The following is a 12006-nucleotide window of genomic DNA, read 5'->3' on the forward strand; positions in this document are numbered from 1 at the left end:
GCATCATCCTGCCGGTTGAACTGAGCCCTACTTCTTTCTGGGCCTGGTGCATAACATGTATTCATTCCTTCATTCAGCAGATTGCTGGCTGTGTGCTGACCCACTGAGTGGGTTCTTTAGTCCTTTCTTTGCTCTTGGCTTTTGGTTTCAGGGTTCTGCTGCTGTTGATAGTCTGCAGTCAACATTTTATCCTTATACCTTTTTGTCCTGTGTCAGTTTTTCAGGATTTCTTGTAGATTTATCAAGCCTGGGGGCATGCACTTTTTTTTTTTTTTAAGAGAGAGTGAGGGGGGGAGAGAGAATTTTAATATATATATATTTTTTTAGTTATCGGTGGACACAACATCTTTGTTTGTATGTGGTGCTGAGGATTGAACCCGAGCCACACGCATGCCAGGCGAGCGCACTACCGCTTGAGCCACATCCCCAGCCCGGCATGCACATTTTACATTTTGATTACCACCACAGAAGGTTGTGTCCGTTTTTCATCCCACTGGTGATATGGAGTTACTTGTTAACAACGCCCTCTCCATTACTGGGCTTTACAATTTTAAAGATTTATCAATCTCATCACCAAAAATGAGCCCTGTAATTTTCATGTGCTTGCTCCTTCTCTGCTCACTGAAGGCCTGGGCTGTGGTCACCTTACTCCCAGAGATGGGTGAATGTTTCCTTGGCTCCCTCCTGCAGAGAGTCGTGCACCTGGAGCCTTTTCTGGGAGAAGTCTACAGCCCCCCTGATGGTCGCATTTCACTTACGCTGCTCTGTGTGGAGGTGGCTCTGTGAAGTCGCAAACACCCAGTAATTTGACCCCCTCATTGTTGTTTTAACAGGTAGCAACTGGGAAGTGGAAGCAGATAAGTAAATACTGTCCCCTTGATCTCTACTCGGGGTAAGAGACATTTCTCCTTTATCCTCCAGAGGTGGGGTTGGTGACCCACTAGGGGATATCCTGTGGGGTGGGTCCTGTGGGTTCTGCGGAGTATTGGTGGGGGTATCTTGTGAGGGGAACTGAGGGGGGTTCTTCTAGTGTCAATGGTGGTGAGTATTCTGTGAGGTAGGAGCAGCTGGCGGGTCTTGTGTGAGGATGGTGGGAATATTCTGTGAGGTGTGAATGGAGGGGGGCTGTTTGTGAGATGAGAAGGATGGGGTATTGTGCGAGGTGTATTCTGTGAGGTGTTGACAGTGAGAGGTAGTCTGAGGTGGGGGTGCTTAGGGAGCTTTGAGAGATGTTCATGGTGGGGGGTGTTCTGTCAGGAGTGGGGGTGTATGGAGTGAGGTGGGACGGGGGGTCTCCACTGTTATAGGGCTTTCCTTGCCCTCAGTGTCTGAGAAACCCTGGGGACTTGGGTTTTAGGCTTTGTCCTTCTGCTCACAATTTGAAGTAGTCACGGATTTACTGATTTTCCTTCATTCAGGTTCCCACCAGATTTGTCTTCTACTCATGCCACGTTGTCACCCCCACCCTTAGACCCTCCTAGTCTGGTCATCTACACATTTGGCCCCTTGCTTGTCTACACATGTTAAAAGGGCTGAGGCTGCAGCAGCAGCTTCTGCCCTGGCAAGTCGGCCTCCAGCCAGTGGTCAGACTCTCAGGCCTCCTCTGCGCACTCTGGCCCTGCAGCTGTGCTGTGCACCCATCGTGTATCAGTTTGCATGTAGCACATGACCCAGTCTTGGCCCTTTAAGGTCAGGAAGGTGGTGGTGACTGGCGGCTGGGGTGGGTCCATCCAACAGCAGGGGCTGCAAGGGAGCAGTCAGGCGCTAGGGTGGAGGGGTGGCAGGAGGAGGCTGGCATAGGGAGAGCTGAGGTAGGGCCTGGATGGTACCTGTGTCTCACAACAGCGCACCCCAGCCCTGCCCCACTTTGGGTGGTCCCGTGAGTAAGTTGACCTCAGGGCAGAGTGTGATTGTGAGCCCTGCTGTCCTTTCTGACAAGCCAAGGCCCTTTCCAACGTCGTCTTCCCTCCTTGGACCCTGGTCGGTGCAGGGCTGTGTTGGTTCTTCCTTTGCCTCCCAGCCTGCCAGTGCTCATCTTGTGTCCCCTGCCAGTTCCCAACACACAGTGCCTGTGGGCACAGCCACAGTACTTTTTGTTGAGTGGTACTGCAAACCTTCCAGAACAAAGACTTTCAAAGTTAAAAAGTCCAAAATGAAGTGTTAAGTGTGCCAGAGCACAGGGAATGTGCTGATTTTTCATGTGGGAATCCTCCCCACACCCAAAAGCTGAGAAGTGGTTTTTGTTTTAAATGGTGCTGGGGATAGAGCCCAGGGCCTTGCGCTTGCTAGGCAAGTGCTCCCCAGCCAAGGCTCTTGAGTTTTGAAGCAGTTATTGATAAAGGTCTTTGTTGAGAATTTATAACTTGTCAAAACTCAACTTGGGAGCCTTCCCGGAATGTTCAGAATGCAGCCTTTCTAGAGCCGACTGACTGCGGGTGGGGGGCTTGGATCTTGCTGGCTTGCCCTCCCAGGGTGAGTGGTGACCTTTTGACTGGGCTCAGCATCCTTGCCTGGGGTGGTCTGCCTCCACCCCAGGTGGGTGGTTAGGGACAGTCCTGGGGCACCTCTGGAGAAGAGGCCCAGGGGTTAAGTGGTGGTGAGGTGGGGCGGTAGGCTGAGGTCTTTGGATAAGTGAGGGGCAGAGCGTGGGGTAAGTCCCAGCCCTCAGCTCCCAGGAGGTCAGAGTATGCGGAGTCCCAGGACTTCTACCCTTCTCTTCATGCTCCCCAATGACCTGTCAAGTGGCTACCTGAATGCATGCCCCAACCTTTGGAAGCTGCAGTGGGAGAGCAGTAGTGGGGGACACGCACGCTGATGGGGCCCTGGCCTCCTGCTCCCCTGTCTCAGCTGGGGTTGCTCAAATCTCCTGGGGCCAGGGTCAAGCCCCCTCTTCCCATGTATGCTCAGTGCTGTGGTGGGGGAGGATGTCATTGGACTTTCCCAGACTCTGGGTTTCCCAGTTAAGCTGAGAGCCAGGTGCTGGCGCACATGGAGGTCAGGATTATTCCTGCTGCCCTTAAAGCGTGACGACATTTGCTCCTTTTAGAAACAAGCAGAGGATGCACTTTGCCTTGAAGAGCTTGCTGCAGGAGGCACAGAACAACCTGAAGATATTTAAGGTGAGAGCTGCTTCCATTTGTGGGTAGTTTTGAGGTGAATCCGCTGCACTCTGTTCCTGGGAACAGGTTCAGTGATGACAGATGGGAGCATCTGGGCTAGGCTGCCTCAGGTCCTCAGAGTCTGACGTTGCTTGGAGTGCCTGGAGTCCTCGCTCCCCTGCCACCTACACACATCTTCTAGCCCCAGGCACTTCCTGTTTTCTAGCCCCAGTCCATAAGCATAGCATTCTGGTGACCCTGGGTTGTCTGTGTCCCCTGGGTGTGTGACAGTGAAGCCATACTGGATGTGTCTTCATCCCCTCTGAGATGCCAGAGGGCGCACACTGGTCAAAGACATACCTGGCACTGTCCCAGCTATCCTCCTCTGTGGGTGGCCCATGTGGCTGAGGAGGCAACAAGAACGGGGGCTACCGACTGCGCAGGTCCTGGTGACTGCCAGGGCACTTGTGGTAAGCTGAGTGCCAACTGCCAGCTTCACAGTGTCTGCCTCTTGTGTGCCTTTATTCCTGGTTAATTTAGGGACCTTGTAATTTGGGGAGCTCCTTGTTGAAAAGCAGATTCCCTAAGCCTTGTAGTTCTGACCATCCCAGCCCTGACAGCCTAGGGACAAGGGAACATTCGCCACTCAGCACAGCTGCCTGCAGTTCCTGGTGGCCAAGTGGGCTGGTGGTCTGGCCTGTTGCGAGCAGTGCTGCCCAGGGTGAGGAGGAGGAGGGCTGGGATGGAGAGGGAGGGGGTGAGGTCGGGGGCAGGGCTGGCCTGGGCAGCAGGTGGGGGCTGTGCCTATGCTGGAAAAGTGTCCCTGGAGTCTCCATTGCCATGGCCTTGACCTGTAGGAGCTGAACCTCTAAGACGGCCATTGTAGGTGCTGGACCTGCATGTGGCAGGGCTGATTGTGGGCCTCCCGACCCCCAGGCTTCCGTCTAGGAGAGGTCACCAGTGAGCTGGAAGCCCTTCCTCTTGCTGCTGTGTGTCCTGTGCCTTTGAGAACTGGGTGGACAGCCTGATCTTGACCCATTTCCCTTGTCTAACACAGAAGTCCCACTGCCCTGCCTGCTGGGACTTTATCATCACCTTTATTCCCTGCCTCCACCTTCCCTAATCCAGAAAAGAAGACTTATTTCAAAGGCAGGTTTTATTTTTAATTCTTCTCAAAGACTCAAGGAACTTGATATTTAAGTCCTGAAGATAATTTCCTTCTTTGGGGTGTTTGTTTAAAGCCCTTAGTGAGGGTGGTGTTTCTGACCCCCATCAGGCCCTCACTCAGGGTGTCACTGCCTCATAAAACTCGGCAGGAGAAAATCCAGATGATAAGGCAATAGTTTACAAAGATGGATAGAGACAAGTGAGATGGAGTGACTTTCTGAAATAATAGGACAGCAGCACAGTAAGTGATTGGTGGCAAGCCCCGCCGGCTCTCTGGAGCAGCTGTTTCTGACCCTAGACCTGTATTGCCCTGAGGCTCTTTAGACCTGCCCAGCAAGAGAGGACACGCCCAAGGCCCTGATGTCCCAGGTGTGGAGCTGCAGCCTGGGTCCTGGCTGGTGACCTTGCACTGGATACTAATGATGAGAGGCGTTGGTTGGGGCCTGCAGGGTGTGGACACTGTCAGAGAGGCACCATCTGGACTGCCTAGGGCATTGGCTTTGCCAAATGCCACCTGAGGTCCTTGAGCAGCTGAATTTGCATGTGTACAAAGCTGCCCACCTGGATTCCCCGCTCCCATTGACCTTCACATCTGATATCCTAATGCTGGATGGAGAGGCCCTGCTGTGAGAAGTCGCTCAGCCACCTGTGACTGGCTTCACTGTGGGCACTAGTAGTGGCCCTGCCCTGACGTCAGCTGGCCACCTATGATTCCACTTTTGTCTGCCTTCCCCTGCCTACTGCCCAGTGTGTCCCTGTGGTTAAGTGGGTGTGGATACCAAACAGGTGCTCCCAGAGAGGGGCCCTGGGATACAGGAAGAGGAGCGCCTGCTCGCATCTCTTAGATGGGGATTGCCCTCTGTGAGCTACTTGTGATCTCAGTGCCTGAGGTAGTAGCTGGTTCTGGCTGGGAGTCTTATCTGAAAGCTTGGTAGGTGCTGATGACCTTAGTTCCTTCTGCATGGGGCTCCTCCTGGGACTGCTCTGTGGCTGCTGTTTTGTGAGGAATGAGTGACTGAGATGGAAGTCACATCACCTTTTATAATGTGGCCCTGTGGGTGGTGCTGTTGCCTCGGTATCATGTTGGATATACTGAGCAGACCCCATGAGGAGAGGACTCCAGGAGCAGGAGTGCCCACCATACTTACACAGATGAAGCATAAGGTTCAGAGGGCCTCTTCCTGCTCCTGGGGTCAGCTGTGGCTCAGGCCTTCCCCAGACACATCATATGTCCTGTGAAAGCCCCTGTGTCAGGTCACTGGCCTATCTAGGGGAATCTGTGGTCACTGTTTTTTCAGAGTTTTCTACTGTTGCATCCAGGAATAGGAGTGGGAAACCCCCAAGTCAGGGCTGAGAGCCTCAGGAGCACACAGTACCTCCAGACGGGCCCACTCACCTTCGTTAATGCAAAGGCCACTGTCCCATCATCCTCAGTGGCCAGATCAAGCAGCTCCGAACAGTGTTGCCAAAGAAGCTTCTTTGTTGGACTGTGGGAAGGCAGGACTCTCAGGGTGCAGGTCTCACCTAGGGTCTTGCTTCGGCAACTCTGGAATTCCAGCCCCAGGGTTGCCTGGGGTCAACTCTTTCAACGCCTCAGCCTCTGCTCGGGCCCCTGAGTAATGGGCTGTTGCCTTTGGGAAGTTGATGCCTCGCGCTGTCTGCTCGTGGCTTCTACATGCTCGGGGAGGTCGTCTGGTAGGCTAGGGTGCTGGTTTTCAGTTTTTGAACTTCTCTTCCTTTTCAGGTTCAGTGGGATTCACCTCTTGGTTGATGACACAGCACATGAGGGCAGGTTTCCCAGAGAGGCCAGAGTGTGCAGCAACCCCAGGGGGCCCATCCAAAATATTGGGGCCTTCTGCTTGTGCCTGACCTTGCCCCTGCAGGAGCCGAGGTTTTTACTAGCTTGTGGGATCCATGTCTCCCTCTCTCTTTTTCCTGCCTGAAGAATGGTGAGCTGATTTATGGCTGTGGCGATGCCCGGAGCCCTGTGGCTGACTGGAGGGAGCTCGCACATCACCTGAAGCCTTTCTTCTTCCCTTCCAATGGCCTGGCCAGTGGGCCCCACTGCACGCGAGCTGTGATCCGGGAGCTGGTACATGTCATCACTCGGGTGCTGCTGAGCAGCTCGGACAAGGGGCGGGTCGGTGCACTGAGGCCTGGGCTCCGGGGCCCGCGTGTCTGTGAGGCCAGCCCTTTCAGCAGGAGCCTGCAGCGCCAAGGTAGGAGCTGGCCTTCCCTAGGTGGGTGGTGGGTGTCCACGGGGGTTTTAGGATTGTCCATTCCCAGTGGGCAGCTGTGGTGGAGCCGACAAAGCCAAGTCAGTGGCCCTGTGAGGCATCACAAAGCATCTTGGGGGAGTAGTCCCTTTGATCAGGGCTCCCCAGGGTGGCCCTGTTGCTCACGCCCAGTGGACATTACCTTTCTCATCTTGTGGCTGGATTTGTAAAAATTGCAGAACATGGGACTGGGGTTGTGGCTTGGAGGTAGAGTGCTCGCCTAGCATGCGTGAGGCACTGGGTTCAATCTGCAGCACCATGTAAAAGTAAAATAAAAAAGGGGCTGGGGCTGTAGCTCAGTGGTAGAGAGCTTGCCTGGCACATGTGGGGCCCTGGGTTTGATCCTTAGCAACACATATAAAGGTATCATGTCCAACTACAACTAAAAAATAAATATTTAAAATAAAATAAAGATATTGTGTCCACCTATAACTAAAAAAATAAGTAAATAAACTTTGCAGGACATATTTGTGATGTAGGGTTTTTCCCAGGAATACATCCATATATTTGTATTTGCAGAATTTTTTTTGTGTGTGTGGTGTCGGGGATCGAAATCAGTGCCTCACGCATGCTAGCCAAGTGCTCTATCACTGAGCCACAACCCCAGCCCCTGCAGCATGTTTTTGACTCCATTATCCCTTTGATCTTCATTGTAACTCTGTGGGTGGGGTCTCTATTTCTTCCTTGAGAACTGAGGCCAGGAGTCCTACCGGGCTGGACCTGAGAACTGTGGGTGAAGATGCATGCTCACTGGCTTCTGGGTCCAGGTTTTCTTCCTCAGACTGGAAGAAGCTGAATCAGGCTGGCCTCTGTGGCCTGTTGTGATGGACGTCTAGTGAGATGGAGCTGCGTGTCTTGTGGGAGACCACTGAGACCTGCTAAGAGTTGAAGGTGGCAGGTGGCTCCTATGCCAACAGAAACCCTCTTGGCTTTGCCTTCTTTGCTGCCCCCATTCCAAATTTTTCTTACCACAGATGAATTTAATTGGGTATATTTTTGTCATAAAAGCAATTCCTATTGTTTTAGAAGATTTTGTGAAAATTCTGGGCTCACAGCTGTAGAGTGTGTCTGGAAGTGTGCCAGCCACTGGGGTGGTCTGGGGTCTTCTAAGAGGAGGCTCCCTGGTGCCTGGGTTTCTCCCAGACCTGGGGACACTTGTGTGCAAACAGGCATAAACTTCGATGCTCAGTATTTCCCTCCACATGTTCTTTTGCAACTTTTTTTTTCTTATTTAACATAAATCTCTATCAACAAGTGCATTTTTTTCAACTTGTATTACCCTGCTGTTGTGGTAGATATTCACTGGCATTTAACACGCCTCCTGGGGGACCCTGTGAGCAGCTACTCCCGTGTCCTGCCTGGCGAGTGCACCCTGATGGGCAGCCTGATGCAGGCCTGCCACGGCTCTTCCCTACATGGATGTTGCCTGCCCTGTTTTCACCTGTGGCTGGTCCCTTCTGGGAGATGGTGGGATTTGGTGTGTCCCAGGCTTGGGCAGCGGTGTCAGCATACACAGTGTTGAGTGGAGTTTTGTCTCCTTGAATGTCCCTTTGAGATCATGTCCTTGTCAGTGGCTTTGGCTACTGTCCCTGGCCCTGCCTGGCCAGTTCTGAGCTTGTTCTGAGGGCAGCCAAGCTTCACCCTCTCAGTATGAATTTATGGCTCTTAACTCTGGAGACGGGGTCTCGGTTGTCTTTTGTGGTCTTTCAGATTTGGGAATGTCAACATGATCTTTTGCAGTTGGGCCTATCATAAGGGATTTCTGGGGTGAGTGTGGGGTTCAGTGGATGCTCTGAGGAGGAGAGTGTGTTTGGAGAGCACAGGCACAGAGTGAGATGCTAGGTTCCTGTCCTTTCCTTTATGCATGGCTTGGTGTGGCCAGCACAGTCCTAGCGTGTTCTGACCCCATGGCTCTGAGGTGGTCATGGCGTCTGCCCTCAGCGCCAGGCCAGGGCCCAGTCCTCACCTGCAATGGTGCTCCACAATTGAGCCCAGGGTGGGCCCTGCAGTCTGCACCAACCTGTGTCCCCCTCCCACAGTCTTCAGTGTGATAATAAACCTGCTCTCGTTTTCCCCTGATGTTCTTGGTAGGAAAAAACACCCCAGAGCGCTCGGGGTTACCGAAGGGCTGTCTTCTGTACAAAACCCTCCAGGTGCAGATGTTGGACCTTCTGGACATCGAGGGCCTCTACCCTCTGTACAATCGGATTGAGCGGTATCTGGAGGAGTTTCCTGAGCAGAGGTGAGGCTGGACATGAGGGGAGGCTCTGGTGGGCCAGGGATCAAGGTCTCCCCAATTCAAGGATAGAACAAGCTGCCTGGTGCCTAACTCCTGGAGGACGATGCCTGCTGGCTATTTCCCCTTGCACTCAAGTGCCATAGCCCTGCTGGGAATGTAGTACCTTGTGAGGAGAAACCCAGGCATGAGATTACTGGTTTTATGAATTAGATCAGTGGTTTTTGTTTTACCTCCTCTTTGTAGTAAAAGAAAGCACAGCGTATCTGTGAACCCAACTATTCAAAATCCTGAGTCAGGGCCAAGCCTGTAGAGGGCAGTATCGTTCCATGGGCTGCTGTGTGGAGCACTGGCTGCGGCTGCCCCCCTGAGTCCCCAAGCTTTCTTGTCAGCTGAAACTGGGTCCCTGTGCCTGCACTGGGGGCCCTGCAGTGTCAGATGGGGGTGGGTCTGCCTCCTGCCTCCTTAGCTGCCTTTGGAACCTCTGTGGGTAACTGGAGAGGGCCTAGCCTCAGGGCTCCTTGGGCCTTGGTCTTGCTGGGTTGTTTCAGACCTCGATGCTTCAGAACCAGGTTTAATATGAGGAAGAAGTAGATCCGTTGGGTGCCCTATAAAATGAATTGTGAGACTGTTAAATTCTGCTACATGCTGTAGCAATCTAAGAAATAATTTCCAGGTAGCTTTGTCATCCTGTTTTTTTTTTTTTTTTTTTTTTTTTTGGTGCTGTTCTCTTCAGAAAAATGTTACAAATAGATGGGCCTTATGATGAAGCCTTTTACCAGAAGCTGCTTGATCTGTCCACTGAGGATGATGGGACAGTGGCCTTTGCATTAACGAAGGTGAGTGGGCCCGTCTGGAGGTACTGTGTGCTCCTGAGGCTCTCAGCCCTGACTTGGGGGTTTCCCACTCCTACCCCTGGATGCAACAGCAGAAAACTCTGAAAAAACAGTGACCACAGATTCCCCTAGATAGGCCAGTGACCACTAAATGCTGGTGCATATAGTGTCCAAGGAATATTTCTCCTGGCTCAGTTTCTGCCCCAGCCAATGCAGGTGAAAGGAAGGGTCTAGTGAGTACTGTCCTGAGGGGCCACCTGGTTGGGACCATGGCCCAGGGTGGCCACTTTTAATCACTTTACGGCAGCTTTAGAACGGACTCAACACCAACCATCCTTCTCCTTGAGGCCTGGCCAGGGGCAGGGCCCACACCACACCCAAGACTGTGCATGGCTGCTTTTTTTACCCAGGCCACAGGCAGCCCAGGAAAGGCTCTTTCAGAGGAGGCCTGATTGTACTCTCTGGTTTTGTGAAATTCTGGCAATTCAGGGTTCCATGAACTTAGGTAGAAAGAAGATTGCATCTTTATTTTCACTGATATCTACCTGAAATTTAACATTTCCATCCATTTTGAAAGTGACATGACCTCATAGGGTAGGCAGGACTTGAGTCTCAGCCACTAGGAGAGGCCAGGCCTCCCTCCCTCTCCACAGTCCAACATCTCAGGATATGGTCATGTTCTTCACTTCCTGAGGTGTACTTTAGAATTCATTTCTTTTTTTTTTTTTTTTTAGAGAGAGAGAGAGAGAATTTTTTAATATTTATTTTTTAGTTTTTGGCAGACACAATGTCTTTGTTTTGTATGTGGTGCTGAGGATCGAACCCGGGCCACACGCATGCCAGGCGAGCGCGCTACCACTTGAGCCACATCCCCAGCCTCTAGAATTCATTTCTTTAAAAAATATTTCAATATTTTATAAGGTCATCCTTTTTTTTTTTTTTTTTTTTTTGTCTTTAAAGTTGTTATTCTAAGAGGGGTCATAGGTTTACTAGGTTGCTCAAATGGTGACGAATTCCTCTGTTCAGGGTGTGAAGTGCGGTGCTGTCTTCCTGCTGGTGTGTGATGGGCCAGGGCCTAATCTGTCCCATCCTGGAATTGTCTTGGCTCCCATCCTTGACAGAGCCCTAATGCCTTCATTGCCTATGGCCACAGCTGTAGAATGTCTGAGGAGGAAGCTGAGGATGTCTACCAGGGCCACAGGGGAGTGAGCTGAGTCAGAGGCAGAGCTCCTGCAAGGGTAGGGGAGGGTCCCAGAGGAGAACCTCAGGGTTAGGATAAAGCTGCCATACAGCATTGACAGCTTGGGTACATCAGCCTAGAAAAAACAACAGCATTGCCTTTCCTTTTTTTCTTCTAATAGAAGACACAGAACTTTCTTTTATATTTCTAATTTCCAATCTCCTAGCAACTATATACATGTATTACCTGAAGTTTTATTTTAATTTTTCAACTTCAGATGTAGTCTTGTTGTCAGAGACTAAAGCAAGTCATCCCTCAGCTGTCCTAATCTGGCTGAAATCTGTCCATCGGGACACACTAAATGCTGGTGCAGAGAAACTGGGTCTTGGATGCAGTGCTGGAGGGGCTGGAGGATGGCACCACCTCTCTGGAAAATGATCAGCGGTACCAAATCTGCAGCCCTCATGCAGCCCAGTACCTGCACTCCTGGGCCATTGTCCAGAGAGATGAGGTCTTATGCTCACCCCAAAACTGTACAGGGATGTTCTCAGCAGTTTCATTTGTAATAGCTAAGAACTGGAAACATCCTGGGTGCACAGGCTGTGATGCAATCATCCCTGGAACTTCTCAGCAGGAAAGAGGAACAGTCTATTCATCTGCATAGCAGCTGGATGGATGGCCAGGGAGCTTTGCTGAGTGATAAGAGTGAATTCCCCAAGGCTGCACACTGCAGGATTCCACATGTGTAACATCCTTGAAATGACAGATTAGTGGTTGCTGGGAGTTAGAGAGGATATGATTATAAAAGGTCAAACCTCAAGATCCCTTTGGTGATGGGACTATTTTGTACCTTGACTGTGGTGGTAGCTGCACAAACCTACACATGATAAAACACATATGTATATGCAGCCTGGGAGACCTGAGTGAGGTCATGGATTTAATCAAGGTCATGCTTCTTGCCATGATATTGGACTATAGTTTTTGCAAGATGCTACAATTGGGAAAATCTGGGAAGTGTGGCTTGTCGTCTTCCAGTTTTGGCATGAGAGGGTTTCCTCTTGTTTTTTTTTTTAAGGACTAAGGTGTTGGCAGCTGAGTCTGGAGAGGGTAGTTATGATGCTGAAGCTGGGGAGTGGATCGAGAACATTCCACAGAAGTTTTTTTTTTTTTTTTTTTTTTCCTGTTATTTATCTAATTGAACCTTATGCTTCTG

The 12006-nt window shown here is 51.3% G+C and overlaps 1 protein-coding gene across 1 annotated transcript in view; it reads left to right on the top strand.

Annotated features, from left to right (window-relative positions):
* Nucleotides 1-12006, top strand: part of Ippk (inositol-pentakisphosphate 2-kinase) — a 53510-nt gene that overhangs the window by 26760 nt on the left and 14744 nt on the right. Inside the window, exons 7-11 of the mRNA XM_046457736.2 lie at nucleotides 834-892; nucleotides 3047-3119; nucleotides 6211-6484; nucleotides 8633-8783; nucleotides 9514-9616. Of these exons, the coding sequence (XP_046313692.1) occupies nucleotides 834-892; nucleotides 3047-3119; nucleotides 6211-6484; nucleotides 8633-8783; nucleotides 9514-9616 (660 nt within the window). The remainder of the gene's footprint in view (nucleotides 1-833; nucleotides 893-3046; nucleotides 3120-6210; nucleotides 6485-8632; nucleotides 8784-9513; nucleotides 9617-12006) is intronic.

This window comes from Marmota monax, unplaced genomic scaffold (genome assembly GCF_021218885.2).
Source record: "Marmota monax isolate L192 unplaced genomic scaffold, Marmota_monax_Labrador192_F-V1.1 WCK01_AAM20220418_F8-fsc00231, whole genome shotgun sequence".
NCBI classification, from domain to species: Eukaryota; Metazoa; Chordata; class Mammalia; order Rodentia; family Sciuridae; genus Marmota; species Marmota monax.